Source organism: Cavia porcellus, unplaced genomic scaffold (genome assembly GCF_034190915.1).
Source record: "Cavia porcellus strain 051 isolate PalLab524CR breed Dunkin Hartley unplaced genomic scaffold, mCavPor4.1 scaffold_1, whole genome shotgun sequence".
Lineage (NCBI taxonomy): Eukaryota > Metazoa > Chordata > Mammalia > Rodentia > Caviidae > Cavia > Cavia porcellus.
Window position 1 is genome coordinate 198023377 of NW_026947484.1, and position 23390 is coordinate 198046766.

Below are 23390 nucleotides of genomic sequence, written 5' to 3' on the forward strand. Positions count from 1 at the left end.
CTCCCCCCAGATTATGATTTATCTCCTTAGGCTAGGGGTTCTCGAAGTATAGTCCTTAAACCTATATAGGGGCTACAAAATCTGGCCAACACAGACAAATGAGTCAGTCACTAAGAACAAATTTTAGCCAGTAGATGTCACCAATAGAAACAGAGCCAAGAAAAGCAGTAACTTTTCTCATAGATGACTTGAATAAACAATGAATAATTTGGGCCAGGGATTTAGCTTAGCAGTATAAGCACCTGCCTGGCAAGTGGAGAGTCACGAGTTTGATCCCCAGTACCCTCCTCCCACAAAAGAATAAATTCCTGAAGCTCTAACAAGACTATCACTGCCAACACTCAACCTTAATAAAAAATTTTTAAGAAACTTTCATGCTCACCTTCTTTATCAGTAATTGACCAGGAATACTTCTGAAAGGGCTTACTAGATGGAAGAGGGTCCATCTCCAACACTTTATAAATCTGGCCAAAGGCTGATAGTCTGAGTGCATGCTAAGGAATAAAACATTATATTCGATCAAATAGCCATGCATAAATCACTTCTATCTATCTAAAATGACATTCATTAAATGCACCTATTATGATAGTAAGTTTCTAACAGCATGCAAAAAAAAGGTGTTAAAATAGAATAGTTCATGAAATAAGGCCCAGTCTGCTACCTGTGCGCTGTGGGTGATGTCTTCCTTTTGCTGGACAGTCATATAGTTTAGAGCATCTGTTGGGTCTCGCTCACAAGGATCATGGAGACCTGGACCCCCTTTGGCAAAGGCAAAGGAAAAACACAAATATCATTTATAACTGAGTTTACAATTCAATAAACTAACAGAAAGAGAAAAAAGAAAAAAACTGAAGAACTAAGTCTGCTCAATTAAGTATTTAGGGACACTTTTATGGTGAATATACTAGTACTTAACTGCCCTTACTTTATACTAAAAGTCACTTGTGCAGCTAATACCAAAACTGAGTCTTACTCTGAGAATGTAGAAACAGCAAATAAGTCATTCCAAATTTTTAAAGAGATTATAAATGAAAAATAACACCAAATTTAACTTATTCCAAATTTAACAAACTATAACAATGAATTTCATACATTTTAAATAGACATCTGCATTTTCAAAATCAGACTTCTACAGAAACGTAATTCATAGCAAAGTATCTTATTAGTAACCCTTTATGTTAGTACATATAAAACACAAATTATTGAAAAAGTTTTAATAGCACTTTTCCAATACATAAACATCCTAGTTTCTAAAATTCCAAGCAAAATAACTCTTAAACATTATTTTCCTGTGCAGGGGACAATTTAGTATATATTTAGAAAAATTAAACTAAAATAAGACTTTTCTGATTCTTCTGCCTCCAGAGTTTGAAACCCTTACCAGGAAGTAGTATTCCAGATGCCAAACACTCCATTACTCGTCTCAAGGCCTCCCCAGCGCCCAAAGGTCTATTACAAGTACCTATAGACTTTTCACATATAAGCTCTAGTGGCTAGAAGATATTAAATTACAAATTAGTACATGCACCAAGTGTTAAAAAGGAATCCAGTTAAATGTGAGCTCACATTTCTATCTACAAGGGAAGCCAAAAATGAGTCAATTTAACAATTAGGGTCCACTTAACTCCTTCCCATGATTATCAGGGAGTTTTCTGCCCAACCCCAACCAGTTTTTAAAATCATGCATTTCTCACAAAAGATTTTGCTTTGTTTTGCTGCGAGACAGGCTGTCACTATGCACTTCAGGCTGGCCTGAACTCACTATATAGCCCAGGTAGCCTCAAACTCGTATGGATCCTCCTCAGATTCCTAAGTACTAGGATTACAGGTGTGTGCCGCCACACCTGGCTAAACCAAGTATTTCTGAAATATTCTCAGAAGACGTTTTTTAACACAAACTTTTTAGTTTTTATTTTTCCTGAATCACCCTAAGAAACTACAGTGATCTAATTCATTTAACAAAATTTAACAAGCCTTCATACCAGTTAGTAATAGCTAATAACTAGCAAATATATGAACCCAGCCCACACATATCTCACTTAACATATTAAAGAAACATTCAAATCATAATTATCTCAATACAAGAATAAGACTTCATTTCAGATAGTTTGCCCCAAGTACTGCAATTAGAATAAACACAGGACCAAGTCTCTATATTTAACAAACTGAAAACTTGATACTATGTAGCAATTGTTAGTTTCTAATTTATAAATTATTCTTCATGGTTTTACTTGAATTGTGTTACACTGTTCTTATGGCATTATCTTGATTGAGTGAGGCATAGTAATTTTTAAAGTAAGTCAATGCTACTATATACATCATAAATTAGATCCATAAGAGGTTTTAAGTGTATTGTGTACTTGACTTGAATTACCAACAAGAACTTATTTAAAAATGTCTCCTCTTGAAAAGCTACAGAAGGTATAAGATCCTTATACAAGTCATACAAGTAATTTCCACTGTGACAAAAAAGGCACTTTAAGAAAAATGGGCCAGACAAAAAAGCTTTTATAGGCAGCATGGACAAATGAGTAAGCAATCAAACATCAGTGTAAGGCTGAGGGCAAGAAAACATTTACTTTGTGTGTTGTGTTGTACTGTGCTGTGTTGTGTTGTACTTTGTTGGTTTTTCTGAGACTAGATCCCACTATATAGTTCAGGCTGTAGCCCAGGATGGCCTACAACTCAACAGCAACCCTCTTACCTCAGCTTCCCAAGTGCTGCGATTACAAGCATGGGTTATCACACCCAACTATTTTGTTTTGTTTGTTGAAACAGGGTCTCAAGATGTAGCATACAAATCAGGCTCTAACTGAAGATCTACTGTCTCAGCATCTTAGTGCTAGACTACAGGTGTGTGCCAACACACCAAACTAGACAATTACTACTAAATGATACAAAACCTTTTTATCAGAAAAAAAAATCAGAATCTATAACATGAATAGGATGAGACAGAAGAGATGCTATAAAAAAAGAAATACATATAAAAATGCTGTATTTTTTTCCAGGACAAAAACAACTACACACTCAGCTAGCTCAGAGGGTAATTACTTTATAGCACCAAGTCACTACTACAGCATTTCATCTGTTGTAGCTTCAAAACTTCAAGCTTAGTTTTAACCATATTTAAGTACTTACCCATCCTTTTAATGGTGCCCATGTAGGGACTCTGTTGCATAAATCACGTAGAATCCGAAGAACAATTACACATGATTTTAATCCATTTGCCCTTGCCTAAAACAAACAAAATGATTCCAACATCCCCGTTGAAATTCATTCTTCATTTTAAGCACACTGATCATGGATCAGTTCTCTAAAATAAATACTAATTAGCAAGTCATTTATCAGTTTGAGACATACCAAACAACCAAGTTATTAAAAGTAGCAAACTGTGGTTCCAAAAAGCAGATGTCAATTAATGTAAAAGGAGCATAATTAATTAAAATTCCTTTCATAGCATCACAGCAACTCCATTCCGCCTACTGCTTTCTTACTTAGCATTTTTTTTGCCTTTGTCCATACTTTATAAGCCATCATTTAAAATCTTTACTATTACACTAAAAAGAATTATATGACAACAGAACATCATTAACTATGTAACAGAAGCTATTCTAGGTACTTCACCCCAATACCCTCATGCTAGTACCCCCAATTTTACATTCTGTACAGAAACTAGTAAATGTCAGGTGTTCCAAATGAAGGCTACCCAAGAACAGAAGAACAGTAAGACAGTAACAAAGAGCCAACCTGAAACCATTTGGCATGTCGGAGAGACGCCAAGGCGTTCAGGCATTTCTGCCTGTCCAGTAAGTCCGGAGGATCTTTCATCGCAACATTTTCTGATAGTAAAATGGGATAAAGAGAGACAGACACAGTTTGACCAAAGGGTTCCTGTCAATTACCAAACCGCAAAAAATAAAAAGAATGGCAGTATTTGAGTAAAGTAGTAAGACTCCCAGAAAATTTCATAATCTGACTCTGCAGATTCTTTTTTAAATTATGTACACAATTATTTAAATAAAAAATCCTGAGAGTGGGATCCGTGCAGAAGTACAATGGAATACAAAGGGATTCGTTAAGTAAACAACTTAGTAACTATGGCTCCCTGCAATCTGGGGTCTTACTAAGAAGCATGTATAAAAACAGGGCACAAAATCAGTACACAGCACATTTCCCTTCTGCAGGGTACAAAGAAGGGAAATCTGGGAACAATCACAACTTTTTTTAATACAAGAAATTTTGGTCACAGATCAGTTTTATAGAAAACCTTAAAAAAAAAATCCCAAAGTGTTACACAGAAATACTCTCATTATGTCTTTTCTGAATCAAACTACTGAAACTGTAAACATAATAAAAAATTAAAATACATTTCAAGTTTTACATATGTTTTTTAAAATGTAGTTCAAACACTGTATCTAACTAATTACAGTTGTCTAACTTGCCTCAACATTTTAAAGTTGGTTTAAATAACCCACAGCTGCAAAAGTAAAAAAATCTAAACAGAAGGGGGGTTAATGAAAATTACCTGTACTTGATACCACATGACCTAAATCCTAGTTTATATAGTCAAAATTATTCCCCCTAAGCTACTAAAAAAAGGTTGGATTTTTAAAAAATTTTGACAGTTTGATACATCATTTAAAATACAACTATTTCTTGGGGAGTGATACTTCATCCAATCCAATTAAGTCAGATTTACTATTCCATCATTAAAATGCTCTTAAAATGTAAAAGAATCCACCAACAGTTTTTCCCAGCATTCTCAAAACAGTAGCAGGGCTCAACAGTACACTTCTGTGGGCCAACTGACACAATCTAAATACTTCTAAAGGCAGCACAGGTCATTTTCAGGGACTCTTGCTGCAAATTCAACCATGTAATTCACACTTAACATGTCATTAGCTAAAACTTAAAAGTAAAATGTCAAATAGAAAACCGAAGTATTTTAAACAAAAGAATCGTGAGTTCTCTCTACTGATTTCAATATTCTAAAGGATGAAGTGTTACGCACTATTTTCTGACCAGGCGAGTTCTACAGCAGATATCTGTACTGTTTACCCTTCCAAACGTGTCACAACACAGGTTCTCATTTCATTACCTGCCTTTTACTCATAAAATGGGAAGCCTCAAAAAGAATCATTAATGCATCTTTACTTATAAACATACAAATACACTATAGGTGCTCCTAGATGAGCTACCTGCTGGAATGACTCAACTTTGTCTTTGTCTTTTTGTTTCTGAGGCAGGATCTCACTATGTAGTTCAGGTATGCAAGCCAGGCTGGCCTCAAACTCTCAGCAATCCTGCGTCAAACTTCCAAATGCTAGGATTACAGATATCACCACACTTAACAATTTTGTCTCTTCAGTGATACAAAATATACCACTAACTCATTTCGTTATTTTTGTGTCAAAATGTTTAACTGTGGTCATACAAACATCTGTGTAAAACCCATACAGCAAATCAAATAACTACTGTAAATTAATGACTAGAAGCTCTCAAAAAGTCTTCAGAGTTGGACATGATGAAGGCTGATTGGCTGCTAAATAATATAATCCTAATGTGGAATGGAAATCACTAAACTGCTTGTAGGAAAACATTGCTACTTTTGGAAACAGAACCTCAAATTTAATATTTCTAGACATAAATATACGTTTCAGTTTTATAGGGAAGAAAGCTTGTCTGATAAAAATATATCTTGGAGTTCTTAATTAGAAAAAATAGAACTGTGAGCTTTTTCCTACAGTGATCAGTGACAGATAAAGCATGGAAGGTTAGGGAGAAGTGTTGATAAAAATGCCAAAAACAAAGAAAAACAGCTTTTAAAAATTTATTACTGGCTGGGTGTGGTGGCGGATGCCTGTAATTCAAGCACTTGGAAGGTTAAGGCAAAAGGACTGCTATGAGGGTGAGGCCAGCCTGGGCTATAAAGGGAGTTCAAGGGCAACCTTAACTGCATAATGAAGCCCTGTCTCAAAAAAACCAGAAAAGAAAAAATTTACTATTCAGGCTAGATGGGATAAAGGCATGCCTGTGACCCCAGCACTCAGGAGACTGACGCAGGAGGATGGACCACTGTGAATTGCTGGCAACGCTGGGATACATAGTGAGTTCAATGCCAGCCTGAACTACATAATGAAATCTTATCTTTTTTTTTTTGGTACCGGAGATTGAATTCAGGATCTCACGTTTGCCAAGCAGGTGCTACACTGCTGAGCTAAACCCCTGGCAAAACCCTGAATCTTTAGGTAAAAATATTCATTATTCAGTAACCTGGCATCAGAGTATGAAGACACTTCCAACATTCTGAACCACAAAGCAGTGGAAAGAAGTCCATCACACCTAGCCATATTTATAAATATGGCTTAGACAATCATATCAACACTGTACAAACTGTTGGTCAGTTTCTCTCAGTGCCTACACACACACTAACTACCTTGCTTTACTAAAAAAAGCTCTGGCCTGCAGACAAGGCAGGAAAAAAACCAAACAGGACTATACTAAATAGGAGTTATGTGCCTAGAATCTGAACTTTCAAAAGCAAAGTAACTGAGCTGTGGCATCGTGACTGGCTTCTTCTCAATCTGAATGAACCTGATCTCCTGAGCTCATGCTGACAGAATTTTCCACTTAGTCTGGCAGCCCATTCTCTCTCTATTTCTTTAACATTTCAGGAAAGAAGACATTATGCCCCAAGTCACTATCCTTGTAAAATGTCAGGACATAGTAATGTAAACAGGTAAATGCAGCAATAAAGTAGAACCAGAAAGAGAGTATTCTCGTAATTTACGCTAGTAGTGTAACTCAATGTGACTTTCTTCAGTGACAGTGAGGCATTGGAAAGATAACAGCCAAAAGATAAACAATACCAAAGATATTTGGAGTGTACTCTAGCAATTTAAAATGTCAAAGGTGATTTAAAATAAGTAGTTAGATTCACTTTTTTTTTTTTTTTTTTTTTTTTTTTACGGTACTGGAAATCGAACTCATGACCTCGTGCTTGCCAGGAAGGCACTTATGTCACTGAGCTAAATCCCCAGCCCCATTAGATTCACTTCTGCACAAGTAAGACTAAAGAACAAAAATTTGATGCTTCTAATTTGCCTGAGTTCCTTGGATCTGCTGGCTCTCAACCATGCTTTTCCATTGTTTAGATATTGTTTTGTTTTTTGATTTTTGTTGAGACAAGGTCTCACTTTGCAGCTCAGGCTGGTCTTAAAATATGCAGCCCAGTTGGCCTCAAACTTGGAGCAAACCTCCTGTCTCAGCTTCCCAAATGCTGGGATTACAGTTGTGAGCCACCGAGCCCAGCTCTCCACTGTTTAGATTTTACCAAAGTATGTTGCAAATTTAAAAAAGAGAGAAATGCATGAGGTTATATTATTGTTTGGGGGCAACTCAAAGGAACTGAAGACACAATAGGAAAATGTTTCCAACAAAAAAGTAACATTTGGTATTTTTAAAACACTGAGAAAGAAGATTGAGTAGAAATTAAAAAGTGACTTCAGGGCCAGAGATATAGCTTAGTAGCATAAGCGCCTGCATGGCAAGCACAAGGTCCTGAGTTTGATACTCCGTGACCAAAAAGCAAAAAAAAAGGAGATCCATTTTTCAGTCCTAGAACTGCCTAGAACAAATCTTGCAGTACTTTCACCTCATGCATCTGCAAACAACTGCATTGCAGGATAAAGAGTACCTGCTCTGAGCAAACTAAATTGTGTAGCCAATATCTCAAATGCTCAGTGATGCTAATTTCCCAGGCCGCCAGGCACACACAAAACCGGTAACAAAGAACAAGAAGCTGTCTATGACAAAGCCCAGGTTAAACAAAATGAGTAAATTACAAAAGATCAAGTGAGTCAACAGGGCTAGAATATTAAGGACAATGGCAAAGCAAATCTTTCTGCCATTCAAAATCACAGGAAGTAACATGTACAACATTTAGTCTCAAACTGATTTCTATGTTACCTGATCTAAGATATCAGCTCATAGAGGTCTTTGGCTTCTTAGTAACTCAAATATCTTACGCAGACACTACAACTCTCCTACTTTATTACAAGTCCCATTTTACAATAAATAATGTTCCAGGAAGTGTACAATGCACTAAGAATCCATTTTCCGCTTCTCTAAAAAGAAGTTAAGGTTTCTAACGAAATAAACTAAGCTCACAGGTATCACTAAAGTTATAGCAAAAGCTCATGTAAGTACACAAAACAATTGGGAAAAGGAAGCCTGGTATTTCCTTAATAAATTCAAAGAAGTAATGGAAAGGGTGCCAACAGGTTTAAGTGAACACACAAAGATCCTAAGCTTTGGCAATTTTAGTCTATTCCTCATCTCCTTATATTCAATTGTTAATACCTAAAATGGTTGGTTTTATATTATTGGGTCAAACAAAATACAGCTTATCAGAATTAATATTTATCTTGACACATCAGAAATCAAAGTTTTGCTATTAAAAACAATTAAGCCTTTTAAGACTGATTCTTCAAAGGTATCGTAGATGCTATAAACAGTGAAGAAGCTAGGCATAAAGTGAACTATAGGCTGGGTGCACGTTGATTAAAATTAGACCTGTAAATGTATCTATTGAGTATAGTACAACTGATTTAACCGCCCCCACAATGTTGTTTAAATGATGTCTATAACTTTTAGTTTAAGAATCCTATGAAAAATGTCCACCAAAAATTTAAAACTTTAACTTTCATTATATGTGCCTTTTCTGTCCTTATCACCAACTAAAACTATTAAAATGACCAATATTTCTGAGCAAAATGATGGTATTTCAGGTAGCAGAGTCAGCAATAGACTTGTGGAATTTTAAGAGATGAAAAATAGCCACAGAGAATCCCCACTGGCCCAGATAGGCCACACTGCCTCTAAACTGTGAGGGAAAGGTGGCCAGTCAGTCAAAAGTCTGACTTAAGAAAGTATCACATGGTAAGGTTTACTGAGACATGACTGAGAAGCAGAAATATACAAAGACAAGATCAAAGAAAGAAGCACACCACACCTCTACCAGTATTTCTCAAAGCTATCTGTAACACATTTTTCACCCTACCTTTGTGCGAGTGACTACCATGTTACTACCATGTAACGATTACTACCATGTTACTACCATGGTAGTACACGAGTGACTACATGAGTGACTACCATGTTACTACCATGTAATCGTTACTACCATGTAACGATTATTTAACTTCAAAAAAAATTAGTTTAAAATATAACTTTCACATATATGGTATTCAAAATATTAACAAAGTCACAACTCCCAAAAAATTTACTAAAGAATTCACAGAAAAAAAATTAAACCCCCAATTTATATTCCTTACAGCATAAAAAAACTTCACGCGGGCAGCGAATACATAAATTTTACAAAGTAATATAGGTAAGAGTGATCTAAAGATAACTATTTTAACATGATTAATCCTTATATCTAATCACTAAGCCAAAATACTTAGAATACATTGACTGATGCAGATACAAAAGCAATACCAGACAGTAAAACAAAACATCAACTTGGTATAAAATTTAAAGTAGACTTAAGACCCACATGATACGCACAGGTTTTTAAATTAAAATTTTATACTTTGAAATCATGTACTTTTAAAAAATATACTAATAGTACATTTGATAAAGTAATTATGTAAAACTAAGCTGTGGGTGGCATAAAACAAACCAAGATTGTGACTTTGTAAATCCATAAAACACAGTTATCATGGCACTTGATATGTCTTATATGCAGAAAATAAACCAAACTTATATACATATATATATATATATGTATCTATATATGTGTACCTCCATCCTTCTTCTCCAATTCGTCCCTAATTAGAGGGGAAGTAAGTATCACCTTCAAAGTTAGCGTGGGCTCTTTTGTATTCCGAATTATAATAGATGCCTCATCTACACATTGTTCCACATGGTATTTCTCTTCTGTAAGTTTCTGAAAGTCACCAAAATTTCAAAAATACGCAATTAGATTGAAATACCTCACAAAGTGAATGCATTCATTAACTTTTTGATTATTGTTAACTACTGGAATTACTGTGCCAAAAGAAGAAACAAAATTTGTAACTAGTTCTTTAGAGATAACATCTCTCTCAATTTATAACCAAATCTCTTTCTATTCCTCAAAAAAAAAAAAAAAAAATCACAGTGTCAATCATTCACACAATTACAGATATTTAAAACCATTCTAATGGGCTGAAGATATAACTCAGTGGCACAGTGCCTGCCTGGCAAATGCGATGCCCTGAGTACGATGCCCAGTACCACCCACCCAAAAAAATAAAATAAAACCATTCTAGTATTTTAAAATAAAATGTTAGGGGCTAGGGATTTAGCTCAGTGGCATAAGCGCCTGCCTTACAAGCAGGCAGTCATGAGTTCGATTCCCGGTACTGATAAAAAAGAAAAAGACCAAAAAAATAAAAAATATAAAATAAAATGTTAACACCCTCAATATATCTGTGACAGGGTAAATTATTGTTCGTGAAACTGTTTCAGAAAGCTACTGTAAAGTAATAAATAATCAGGAGGTCTTAAACAGGACTTCTTACTTACCAAAGACTCATGACTATAAGATTATATAGATTTCTCTTTTTTAAAATTTTATTTGATTATACAGATTTCAAAAGCAAGCTGAGCAAAAATGAAACAGGATATCTGCACACTTACCAGCAAACGAAATGACAAGTCTTGTGACAGCCAAAAAAAAACTTACTTTGCTTCTTTTAACATACCATTAACATAGACTAGAGTCTTCCACAAATTAATCACTCCATCAGAATCATGTTATATTTAATATTTTATCATGCAATATATAATGTTATAGTAAGTATACACAGGGCATTTCTTGATATCAGAATTTAGTATTATCTGACATAAAAGAACTAGGTTAAATATAAACTACATTTTTACTCAACAATGTATTAAAAGAACCCAAAACATTAAAAAAAAAAGCAGCATTTTTGGGGGGTCCTTTTTGAGACAAAGTTTTGCTATGCAGTTCATGTTGGCCTTCAACTCATTTTATAGACTGGGCTGTCTCTGAACTCACAGGATCCTTCTGCTTCAGCCTCCCAAGTGCTGGGATAACAAGTACAAACATTTAACATTAAACATTTCATAAAAAGTGGGCAGTCGAATAGAAGAAGCCAAAGAAGTAAAAGTCACCCAGTGAATGGAAGAACCAGAACTAAATTAATGCAGCAGCAGAAAATCATCCACATTCATTTTACAAATCAAAGATCATTAAAGATGTCTACTGGAGAGTAATTCAAACTAAATATTTCAGTTATGCATGTATATCACAGTAAGCTACAACTAAGGTAATGAATACAGTGTAATTTTAAAATTGATCTTTAAATGATTTCTGGTTGAGGTCATCTTCTGCATCGTTTGCTTCAAACAAATTCAATATCCTAGATATGCTTAGGTTTCATTGAAGACACTTAGATAACTGGAAGTTTTGCTATGAAAAATGTTCAGGAAAAAGATTTTTAATCCATAATAAAATCATATGGGAGATTGGTGCTCTTCAGAAATAATTAAGAGAAGAGTAGAAGAGTATTATGACTTGTCTCCAGATGTTCTCCCAAAGAGTCATGTGGTCACAGGTGGAGCTTCTGAAAGGTGATTGGATCTAGACTGTGTGATGCTAGAATTAATGCTGAGACTCATTCTAGGTGCAATGTTAGGGATAAGGGTTCCTTACCCTGGGTGCTTGCTACCCATCCTAAGGTGGACACCCTGATGGAATATGGGGGACAGAAAGAGGGCTGCTGTTATCATAGTTGGTCATTTGTTTTTTACTCAGTATTTTGTAGCTTTGCTGTGCATACTGCCTTCTGCCCACCATGAACTGTTTTCACTCTGTGATACTTATCTGGATGATACTCTGCCATGGAACCAGCCAACTGTGGACTGAAACCTATACAAACTGTGAGCTGAAATCTTTCCAATTTTACTTTTTGGGGTTTGTTTTGTTTTGTTTTGGAGTTTATTTATTTACTTATGAGGGGGGAACAGAACTCAGGACTTCAGGCTTCCCGGGCAGGTTCTGTACCACTGAGCTAAATCCCCAGGTCCACCTTTCCAACTTTTAACTCTGGGAGTTCAGTATTTTATCTCAGCAATGAGAAAAGTAATTAAGACAAGAGAAGCATGTTGAAGTCACATAAAAATGATTTCCTAAAATGTTAGTAATATAATGTGTGCTAGTGTGTACAGGTGAAGGCATATGTATGATGTGCATATATGTATATAACTGAATCTAAGATAGATGGATGATTAACATCCCCATTTTTCCGGGAAATGTCAGTGGTTCTTCGATTCATGATGCTTTAGAAGCATTTGACAAAATTTTATTTTTGTTTGCAAACTCTGTGTCAGATGACAGACATAACCACTGCCATCTTTTTTGCACAAACACGAACATGGCCATCTTTTCCAGAACCATGGAACAAATTAAGTTCACGAACTTAGGTCCCACTGCCTCTTGAGCAAAAATGTACTTATGTACTACAGAAGAACTCTACTGGCTCTCTAATCTAAAAACCTCCTCTTCCCTGTAATTTGAAATGGTGCGCACAATCTATTTTCTCTTCTGAGTTCCTCACCTGAACACTTAATAGGCAACAAGAATATTTTAAAAATTATGGTGTCCAGAAAGAAAGAAACTAAGCCCCTTGGTTGTGCGCCAGCCATCACGTGGGGGCGCAGCCTAGGGAGACAAGAATAGCCCCCTCACCTCACTTCCAACGCCCCCACGAGTAACCAGCTGATTTGGAGGAACTGTATTGTTTGATTGACTTTGCAAGCCTAAAGTCACACAGCTATTTAGAGGACAACAATATGTAATATAGTAACTGGTAGATTTCCTACTGTCTTATCACTGTTTCCATTTGTTTGGTTGCTCTGTTTTATTCCCTTTAAAATTAAATTAAAATAAATTTTAAAAAGCAAACTACTGTGTCCACAGAAAAATAATGTAGAGTTCACACAGTTATGATCTACACAAAGAAAGCTCTACAAGTATAAACCAAAGCCTGGCCCAATGTATTGAATCTTCAATACTGGAGAGATGTGATATACATTCTGAATTAATAACTCTCATTTATTGTAGCAGTGGTTCTCAACCCTTTTTCTCATCCAGATACAACTGAGGATGAGAACTATGATCTCTTCTAAGAAAAGACTCAGTAAAGGGAACACAAAAGGGTAAGCCAATTGAAAAACCTCTAACTGGGGCTGAGGATCTTCTAGCTCAGCAGCAATAAGGGCCTGCCTTGCAAGCGTGAGGTCGTGAGTTCAATCCCTGGTACCAAAAAAAAAAAAAAAAAGCCTCTAATCTATTGACCTTTGGATTATTACTTTGTTATAAACATTATCAATAATGTTCACTAAAATAAACACAGATATACAGATTAAATTTTTAAAAAACAATAGAAATTTTACTAATACTACACAAAAAAGCATTTAGTCAAAAATCACTCTTGTTGAGCCTCTCATTTTACAAAGCTTTAGTGCCTTCCACATCACTCCTCAAGAGGAATCACAGAGGATAAATGAAGAAGGAAGGGAAGAAGGGAAGGAGGAAGAGCAAGGGAAAAGAAATACTATGAAAGACTATTTCTTCATCAAAATTGAATGTGGAAAAGTTAAATATTTCTTGCCACGTGTAGTAAAATATTTTAAAATTTAACAGAATACTAAATGTCTTGAAAATGAATGTAGGAGAATGTCAACCAAGTAACACAAATTTGAGTGTTAAGAACTGCAAGTAAACTGGATGTGGTATAATTCTAACAGCTGAGGATGACACAAGAGGACTGCAAGTTTAATACAAGCTTTAGGAATTTAGCAAGAATCTGTCTCAAATTTTTAACAGGGGCCAGTGACGTAGCTCAATGTGAAAGTCCTAGGTTCAATCCCCAGTACCTTGGGGGGGGGTAGATTAAAAATACCAGAAAATTTTAACTTTACTTTGGTGAATATAAAAGAAAATGATCAGGAACCAATATTGCAAAAAAAAAAAAAAAAAGTTAGTGTTCATTATTATTTAAAAAGAGAGACAGAGACCTCTTTAGAAGTAAAAGAAACCAATAAAAGGAACAGGAGCATTCAACAACTCAAAATTTGGACATATATTTGACATACAATGAAATCACCAAACAGCTATAATCTAATCAGATTGCCAATAACGCACGCCCAAACCTGAAAGATGATCACAACATTCCAGGCAGTGTTACAATTAACTGGCACTTGGGGTAGACTAACAAGAAAAGCCTCGGGGTGACTAGTGCCCCACACTTCTCGCCTTCAGCCCTAGAAGCCTCTGGCCTGGAGAAGCATCCTCAGGGAGCACACCAACATTAAAATATTCTAAATGCACCCAATGTGAGGGAGGTTTAGAAACAAGGAACAGTGACTTTCCATTAACAGAACAGGTGGGTAACTGTTACATTAGCCGAATCTTCATAAAAGTTATCATCGATAAAAGTCTCTTAATTGTCTAGGTTTTCATCTCTCAATTCTTCTCTGTATCTCCTCAACCCTTCTAACAGTTCTATAATGCCAGGAGTCCTAGTTTGAAAAATGAAACTCTTAGCAAAATACACCTGAAAAGTTTAAGACCTAACCTTAACAGCCATCTTACTTTGGTAAGTATAGCCTGTGTATTAACTACCAGAAATGTGCTTTAAATGTGGATTAGTCATTGATCCACAGTTGCAACATTCCTTTTGTTTGTACCTCCTTACTCCTTATTTACCAATTCTTGTTGTTATTAGATTCATCAAGATCACCTATTTTCATCTTTTTACAAATTCTCCTGCCGGTGCAGTTAAACTGTACTCACCTGAATCTGAATAGGAAGATTATCTTTGACTGTATTTAACAAAGTCTCTGTAGGTTTGTCTTTGCACATTAAAACCAGTTCCAAGTCCATATCATCCTTAATCAGCAAGCCTTTTGCAACCAGGCCAATCCTCATTACACCACACAATGTCCGACCACCTTGATCCCTAAAAACAAAAGTGTTTATGATTACTTCTAAAACCTATTGCCCAAAGTGTAATTTGCAATTGTGTGTTAACTTCCTGGATATTCACATGAACTGATAAGGGAACAGGTAAACCTAGACACCAAAAATCTACATAATAAGGCTCAGATGTAATGTTTATAAAGTTTCTATCTCCCCAAAGTTCCTTAGGGGTTTCAATTCTTTACCATATCTATATGTAGAAACTAAAAAACTAACAAATATTATGTCCTCTTCAACATATTTTCAAACTGTTCTTTCTAAACTTTTTTTTGTAATTAAAGGATTTACAAGAAACATGGGACACCACGATATACTGAGAAAGACTATGAAGACAGAAATCTAAGTTACATGAATTCTATCTCTGGCTCACTATCTGCAATCAAAATGGTTGCTGGCTCGATGAGCTAACATCCCTCCTAGCCGTACCACTGCAGGAATTCACAAAATTATGGGGGAAAGTGAAACGTGTAAAAAAATGTGATACAGCAAACTGAGGAAACAAAAATACTACCAAAGATAACCTGTTAACATCTGCATTCCAAGTCCAGGAAATAGCTAAAAGAGCATACGCTCATCCTCAAATGATAAAGGATGCAAAAGAAAACCATTTACCTACCTTTGATTTTAACTCTAAAAGCTTATTAATCTCTCTTAATCACAAGTGGAAATATTAAGCTTAGCAGTCATTCAACAAGCTAGTGTTTGAATACAGAAAACATTTTAAAAGGACTGCTGGTCTCTTCTGCTCCTGAGATTTACATTATGGTTAAACAACAAAAACTTATTAACAGATTAGATGCCCTGCTTAAAAAGGGAAGGGAAAGGGAAAGAGAACAAACTGCAATGCCATGTAATCTCACACGTAGCCTGCATTTGGAAGAGAAAGAACGGAAACCTTACCAAAGTTAACTGCTCAAGTTCAGAGAATAAAATGGCAAAGCCAATATTCAAAACCATGTTGGTGTGACTATGAAACTCAAGTTTTTAAAATGTAATGGTAGGTTCCAAGTTGAGAAAGAGAGAAGTTAAAATTAGAGAGGTCAAACAAGGCAACCGGAGAGTCTGAATTCAGTGCAGTCTTGATTTAGCTAGGTGAAAAAAGATCATTCCAGCAGGAAGCAAAGAATCAGCAGCTGGGCAAGTCAGTGGGGTTGAGAATCAAACAAGGGAAAGAAACAAATTGTGGCTGTGGAAACTAGACAGGAAATTACAAATAACCCAGCCAGTGATTCAGCGTCTCGAACACCTTAGAGGTTCATTTAGTCAGTGAAAAACTATAAAGGTGTCTAAGTACAAAAAGAAACGTGTGTTAACGCAAGTAACCTGAGTGTAGCCAACTATGTGATATAGTCAGGCACCTATGGTTTTTCATTTCTCTATACCTGTCTTTTCCTGCTTCTGAATCTAATATTTTATAAATTCCTCCTCCACTGCTGCCTTCAAAGCATTGCCTTCAAACCAGTTGGTTCAAGTTCTTATCACCTCTTAAGGGGACTATCTCAACAACCCCCTTTTATTGGCCTTTCAGATAACCTCTACCATCTTCAACTTGCTGCATACCTCAACAGGAATAATCCTCCCAGACCCGGCATGGATAGCACTCCATCTATTAATCCCTTGGTATCTCATTCAACACTTGGATGCTTAGCATACTGGGAGGTAAATTAAAAGGCAGAATGACTAGTTTAAATATTGTTACAGTCACTCACTGTTTAACATTGATCAAATTAGGAACACTTGGCTTCTTTTAGACTGCTTCCTTATTTGTTAAACAATGATTATTTTCTTACAGAGCGGCAATAACAGCATAATTTAATGTAAGTAATGAACTGTACCAAGCCCAATATGTACTAATAACTCAATAAATAGCTTATTTTCATTTAAAAATTTTCTATACTATCCTCACACCTGAATCTTTGCTGAGATTTTTTTTCTCTTCTACGCCTTCTCAAAACCCTACCCATATTCTATGCCTACTCCAAATGCTACCATTTCCATAAAGCTTTTTGTTTCCTGGAATCAGCAGTCCACATCTCACTGCTTCATGCATTCACAATTTATTCAAAGGAAAATGAAGCACAGATGCTAAGACAGTCAGATCCAGATTCAGACAGATCCGACCTTCACAAATCCTGGGTCCACCACACATACTCAGTTATCTCTCTAGCAAGTGAAAGTCTGTCTTGATGTTTTCAACAGCAAGTATGGAGACACAGAAATATCATGAGTAAGACAAGGTAGAAGAAGAGAAATAATAATGACTAGTCAATTTCATTATAATGTGAAAAACAACTGGGTATCCTTGATTGGCCATTTTTGAGTTCTAAATCATAATTATAGTATACTTGGTTCTATCCCAGCCATTGAAGACAGCATGACTGAGCCGAGGATATAGCTCAGCGCCATATTCAATCCCTGGTACAAAAAAAAAAAAAAGACAGCATGACTGAGCAGAGAAATTAATTCCTAAATTAATTCAAAAGTTCTGAACTTTAATAATAAATCTGAATATGACAGTTTCTGTAAAGCAACCCAAATAAAATGAACTACTTAAAATTTGAGTTCTAGTATTCCTAATAATGCAAAGGAAACTGTGCCACAGATTTGACTTTCAACTCATTTTTTAAAAGGTAGAATAAAAGAGTATAGAGAACAGTTGAGATTAATTGTGCTTGGCACTCACTAGGAAGTGCTTAATAAATCTACACTTGCCCTCACCAATGTGTCTTTAGCATACACCAATAGTATAATTTAAGTCTAGCTGAAACACAACTCTACTTTTCCTTTCTCTGGAGACAGGACTTTGCTATGTAGTTTGGACTGGTTCTGAACACACTATGTAGCCCACTCTGGCCTCACACTCACAGCAATCCTTCTGCCAAGTGCTGGGATTATATTACAGGCATGCACCACAATGTCCAGCTTGCTCTTCATTTCTATGTAGTCTTCCAATTTGTGGAATGGTCCCAAGTTGAGCGTCTGTAATTCTTCCCATGTGGTGGAACTTAAGAAGCACAGGATGATTGTTCTTATTTTGTATAAAACAAAGGCAGGCATGTCTTTGAAGAACAGAATTGCAGCCGGGGGTGCTGGCACAGGAGGTTGAGGCAAGAGGATCACTTGAGTTTGAGGCCGGCCTGGGCTACATAGTGAGTTCTATCCCAGCCTGAACTACACAATGAAACCTTCATCCAGTTAAGCAAAAGTCTACATGATACCATCTAAAATGTATCAGGCTGAAAAGGGAAAAATAAAATAAAAACATTAGAGAATATATTTAAAAGTCCTAAATTCCATTGAAATATACACTTAAAAATGATATAAAGTCCAGGTATGGTGGCACACACCTGTAAAATCCCAGCACTCAGGAGGATTGCCATAAATTCAGCATCAGCCTGCACTACATGAGTTCAAGGATAGCCAGCACTACACAGCAAATCCCTGCCTCAACCTTTCCCCTACAAAAAGAAAGAAAAGATATAAAGAAGCAAGGCATGGTAGCATATGCCTGTAATCCCATCACTCCGACAGAGATAAAGCAGGACTATAAACTTCAGTCCAGCTTGGACAATTTAGCGAGACTTTGTCTCAACATACAAAGTAGCTGCAGATATAGCTCAATACAAAAGCCCAGGTTCAATTCCCAGTACCAAAAATAATAAAAGGCAAAGATAAAAGCTCAGTTCTATTGACACAGACTAAACAGTATATATGTGTATAATTATAATTTCAAAACTTTAAAAGATGACAAACACATACCAAAATACAATCAAAATCTACATTATCTAATTTACACAGGAAATAGACAATAGAGAACCAGACATCACTGAAGAATGCCAAAGTTTCAATCACTAGATACCATGACTAGTTAACATGAACTCAGAGCTGGGCAAAACCTTTTTTTTTTTTGAACAGGATCTCACTATGTAGTTCAGGTTGGCCTTGAGTTTGGGACAATCCTGCCTAAACCTCCTGATAGCCGGGATTACCAGTGTGTGCCACTATGCCCAGCCAAAAACATTTTTTAAACCATTATAAGAAAAATGGAATCACTTTCAAGAACCTTCAAACCGATGCCAGACACAACATATAAACTACCTGTAAACAATTAAAGTGAAAAGTAAAAAAATAAAAAAAAAAAAAGCAATTTTGTCAGTAATTTCCCACTATTCTTATCCACTTATCACAATGATTTAGAATTGAAAGCTGGAGAACAAAATTCTGTTAACCTCTATCTTCCACTTACAAAAGTTGTAGCCCAAGTGATCTTTGAGCCTATTAATGTGGTATTTTCAATCAAACAATCCTCACCTTGCACGCTAAGACTCAAAAGTAAATCAGCTGCGTGCTCCAGTCACGGTGGCACTGCCCCAGAGTACCAGTTACCGCTGCAGTTTCAGCTCAATCATCACCATATATCCTGAAGACGCCTAGAACCCTGCACTGTAACTGCTGAAGGTTCTTGCTCCCATTAGCCCTTCCTGTGTTCCACAAATATACAACGAGCATTTATGATATGCAAGACACTATGCTACATTTTATGAATCAACAAGGTAGACACAATCAAAATACATTTAAAATACATTTTCCCAGTCTTCTACTCCAGGAATTTTTCACCAGGAGCAAAAACATGACTTTCAGAATCTAGGAGGCTAAACCAACACAGCAAAACAGAGGATACATCATAACCTTCAAACATTAAAAATTGAAAGGACTTTGTATACTTTCTTTATCCATCTTCTTTAGGGGGGTTTTAATCATTGTTCCTTTCTTTCTCTTCAAAGTTAACTGAAATGACTCCATATAACATTTAAGTCCTTGGTATAGTCATATGTACAAGGAAACACAAAGAACGACATATCACAAACTCAATGCAAGGAATCCTCAAGCTTTTCTGTGCTCCACAAGGGCCAATCCACACTCACTTGGAATAGTTTTCTACAGCCTCATCTTTCTTCACGTCTGTCTCGCCCTCTGTTTTTGTGCCTTTGTTTGATTCATCCAGCCAATCTGAGACATGTTTAAGAGCACACTCAACAGTAGACACCATATTTTGAACAGCTTCAAGTTCCTCTGGAGATGGATAGATGGTTGAATGTTTCACCATAACATGGCGATCATCATTGGCAAAAGATCGAATAGATCTCTGTCAGAAGGAAAAAGAAGCAATTACTTCAATAAAGGAAATGTCACCTGACAAGAATGATATACAAATATATTTTAAGTCAACCCATAATGAAGCAGTTGATATCAAAACAAAATTGCTCAGGAATGGGAACTAAAACTCATCTTAATACCACCAAATCAGAAAATCAATGGCCTTTCATTCATGTTTTGATGAAGGTTCACTTGGGTCATACTCACTGACCTCAGCAGTGTATATATGCTGAACCTATGCTTCTGAATACTCCTTCGAAAGAGGTCTTCCCAGTTGGCTTGGTTACTTTTCTGTTGTTGCTGAGACAAAATACCCAAAGCCCAAAATCAAGAAAAGAAAGTTTCACATAGCTCACTGTTTGTGGAGGTTTCATTCTGTGAACAGATGGCTCCAAGGCAGGATGGCCTGGCACAGGGGTAACATTTTAAGGCAACAGAAGACAGCAAAAGCAGCAAGAGCAATGGGGAGGGGAAATCTAGCCTCTTCTTCCCTTATATTGTAAGCAGGCTACCTCCACCCAGGGCCAGTGAAGCATTCACACCATCTCTGTGCCCTCTTCTTGCACAGATGAAGATGTTTAGGAAGTGAGGCCCTGATCCCCTGCTGAGTCCCTTATTAAAATTCTAAACTTTGCAAGTTGACACAATGTGTCAACCTCTACACTGGGCTGGGAGTAGAGCTCAGTGCCATAACATAGCACTTGCCTAGCATGTGCGAGGGTCCTGAGTCTGAACACAAGGATAGAAAAGGAAAAGAAGAGAGGGTCAAAAGAAAGGAAGGAAAAAGTTTTCCATATCACATAGTATCTGTAAGACCCATATACTTCTAGCTTGAAGGAACTCTTCAGAAATGCATGATGGTGAATCATGAAACTCCCTTTCAAACTAACAGAGGTCTTCACATTTTTAAAATGAGACTGCACAGCCAGTCAAAATACGTAATATGAAACTATGAACTACAGAAAACAGGAATAGGACTTGATGATATTTAAATCATGGGTGCAAAATTTTAGTTTTTCAAATCCAATAGCTGGAAACAGAATGGGAAAAACACTATTACAAAACAATCAACTTCCCAAACTAGTTTACACATGTACATATTTCATTCTAAATCAAAATCTCATCAAAACTGCTGAGCAGGGTTGGCACATCCCTGTAATACCAGCACTTGGAAGGCTGAGGCAGGAGGATCACTATGAGTTCAAGGCTAGCCTGGACTACATAGCATGACCCTGTTTCAAACAAACAAAACAAAAATCTCAGAACTAATCTAACCCTCAACAAAAATTGTTCTGAAGTTCATTTGGAAAAATGAATCAATGACAGAATCAAGAAATACTCTACAAGGCCGGGGATTTAGCCCCATGGCATAAGCACCTGCCTGGCAAGCACAAGGTAGTGAGTTCGATTCCCATTACCAAAAAAAAAAAAAAAAAAGAAAGAAAGAAAGAAATACTCCATAAAGATGGATTGTACCATTATATTGAAATGCTGGCCTAGAAATCAACGAAGTAGACTATGTCCAGAAATAGAATGAATTTCACAAGATTTAACAGAATAGATTCTTCATGGGTCACACCTCTAACACTTTTCACTATTTCTAAGTTTACAAATATCATGAAGACATTTATTAGTACACCAAACTGCAAAAGGCAACTCAGTATGTTTTCCATAAAGCCCAAAATATTACAAAGAGAAAGAGTAGTGATAGCATCTTTACTTACCTGCAATTACGTACTAATAGGTGATACTTTGTTTTTAAGTCTTCATCATAAAATAAAACATTCACAATTATTAATCCTAGCTCTTGTTTTTTGGTTATCAATTTTTTTTATTATTTTGAAGGTAGTAAAATACAACACAACAATACAGAACAAAGTCAATCAAGACAATGCAGTGAAATTGGTACAGAACTTCAGAGCAGGATACCAGGATAACAGTAAGGTACCATAGTATATCTCATTGTCTTCACAATAGTTGTCCATTCAATCAGGCACAGCAAAATCAAATCAAAAAGAGAACATTATAAAACCTATCAAAGCAGAATACTGAATAGAGCAAAACAATCAGAACAAAGCAAGACAGTGGAAACAATATTTGACTTCAAAGAGATTACAGAAGGAAATCCCCCATATTTGCTATATTGCATATGGTCATCCTCCCAAGAGATGCTCAGACCTCAAGCTCAAAGTTGCTAACACAGGGAGGGAAAGAGATGGGATGTTTTGATTCTCAGCCCACCACCAGTAGGCTCACGGAAGACATGGATTGGTTCTCTTCCTGGCTCATCCGCAGCTCGCTCGCGCCATGGCTGCTTAACAGCAAAGGGGTGGGGGTGCTTTCTGGCTCAGCGCCCTAAGTTTCAACATGCCCGGATCTCAGGAGACGCTGACTGGTTCCCAAAATTTATGTTTTTAATGAACTAACTGATACATCTCAGGAGTTTGATTTTTCTTCATGTCAATATTATAGCTTCATATGTTAAAACAATCACCATCAAAAATATTACAGCATCAAAGCACCAGGGAATAGAACAAAGGTATTATTAATCTCATTACATTCAGTAGCAACCATACTCCCCAGAAAAACTCCACAGATGATGAACATTCCACTCAAAGTGTTGTTACTGGTGCTTTGCCATAATTTACATTTTCTGGAGCGTTTACTATAAATTATGATTTCCTTTAGAAGACTAGTTATGGTCATGTGGTGAAGTAGGAGTTAGAGAGGAATCTCCCTCAAAGTTTCCCCTCTTCTGCTGTAGTCCTAAGTTATTGTTCTGGTAGAGGCAAGATTGACAACTATGCACTGTAAGATGACTGTTTATGTCATCTTGTTCTTACAGGATCACAAAGTTCTGTCTTCTTTCAAGGCTGTTATAAATTGTTCTGCCTTGTTTCTGTGCCCTTGATTTCCTCCAGCCTGTTTCTAAAGTCCAAGTCTCTCAACCAAATGTATAAAACTAGTGCCTTTCCTTGTTCTGGTACTCAGTCATTTGGACATCCTAAGGTCAAACTGATCCAGTGTGCATCTAAAACCCAGTAAATACTTCTTTTTTCCTTAGGTCTCTCTGATATCTTGAAACCTACAATAGTGGGATTCTGGCAATGAGAAACACAGAGAAATACGGTTTATGTTTGCTATATGTGGTTTAAAAAATACCAGTGAAGCAAATTAAGTCATT

At 36.3% G+C, this 23390-nt stretch overlaps 1 protein-coding gene across 7 annotated transcripts in view; it reads right to left on the minus strand.

Annotated features, from left to right (window-relative positions):
- Positions 1-23390, minus strand: part of Strbp (spermatid perinuclear RNA binding protein) — a 153548-nt gene that overhangs the window by 43387 nt on the left and 86771 nt on the right. For 4 of the 7 annotated variants that reach the window (XR_216319.3, XM_013153378.2, XM_063227095.1 and 1 more), the window contains exons 2-9: positions 19975-20195; positions 14864-15029; positions 9802-9946; positions 3748-3839; positions 3139-3234; positions 1382-1493; positions 662-759; positions 383-494 (exon numbers count right to left, since the gene is read on the minus strand). Coding sequence is in view for 6 of the 7 variants with exons in the window: in XM_013153378.2 (XP_013008832.1) it covers positions 383-494; positions 662-759; positions 1382-1493; positions 3139-3234; positions 3748-3839; positions 9802-9946; positions 14864-15029; positions 19975-20195 (1042 nt within the window). In the remaining variant the exon portion in view is untranslated. The remainder of the gene's footprint in view (positions 1-382; positions 495-661; positions 760-1381; positions 1494-3138; positions 3235-3747; positions 3840-9801; positions 9947-14863; positions 15030-19974; positions 20196-23390) is intronic. The other 3 variants (XM_063227097.1, XM_063227098.1, XM_063227096.1) reach the window with 1 other exon arrangement.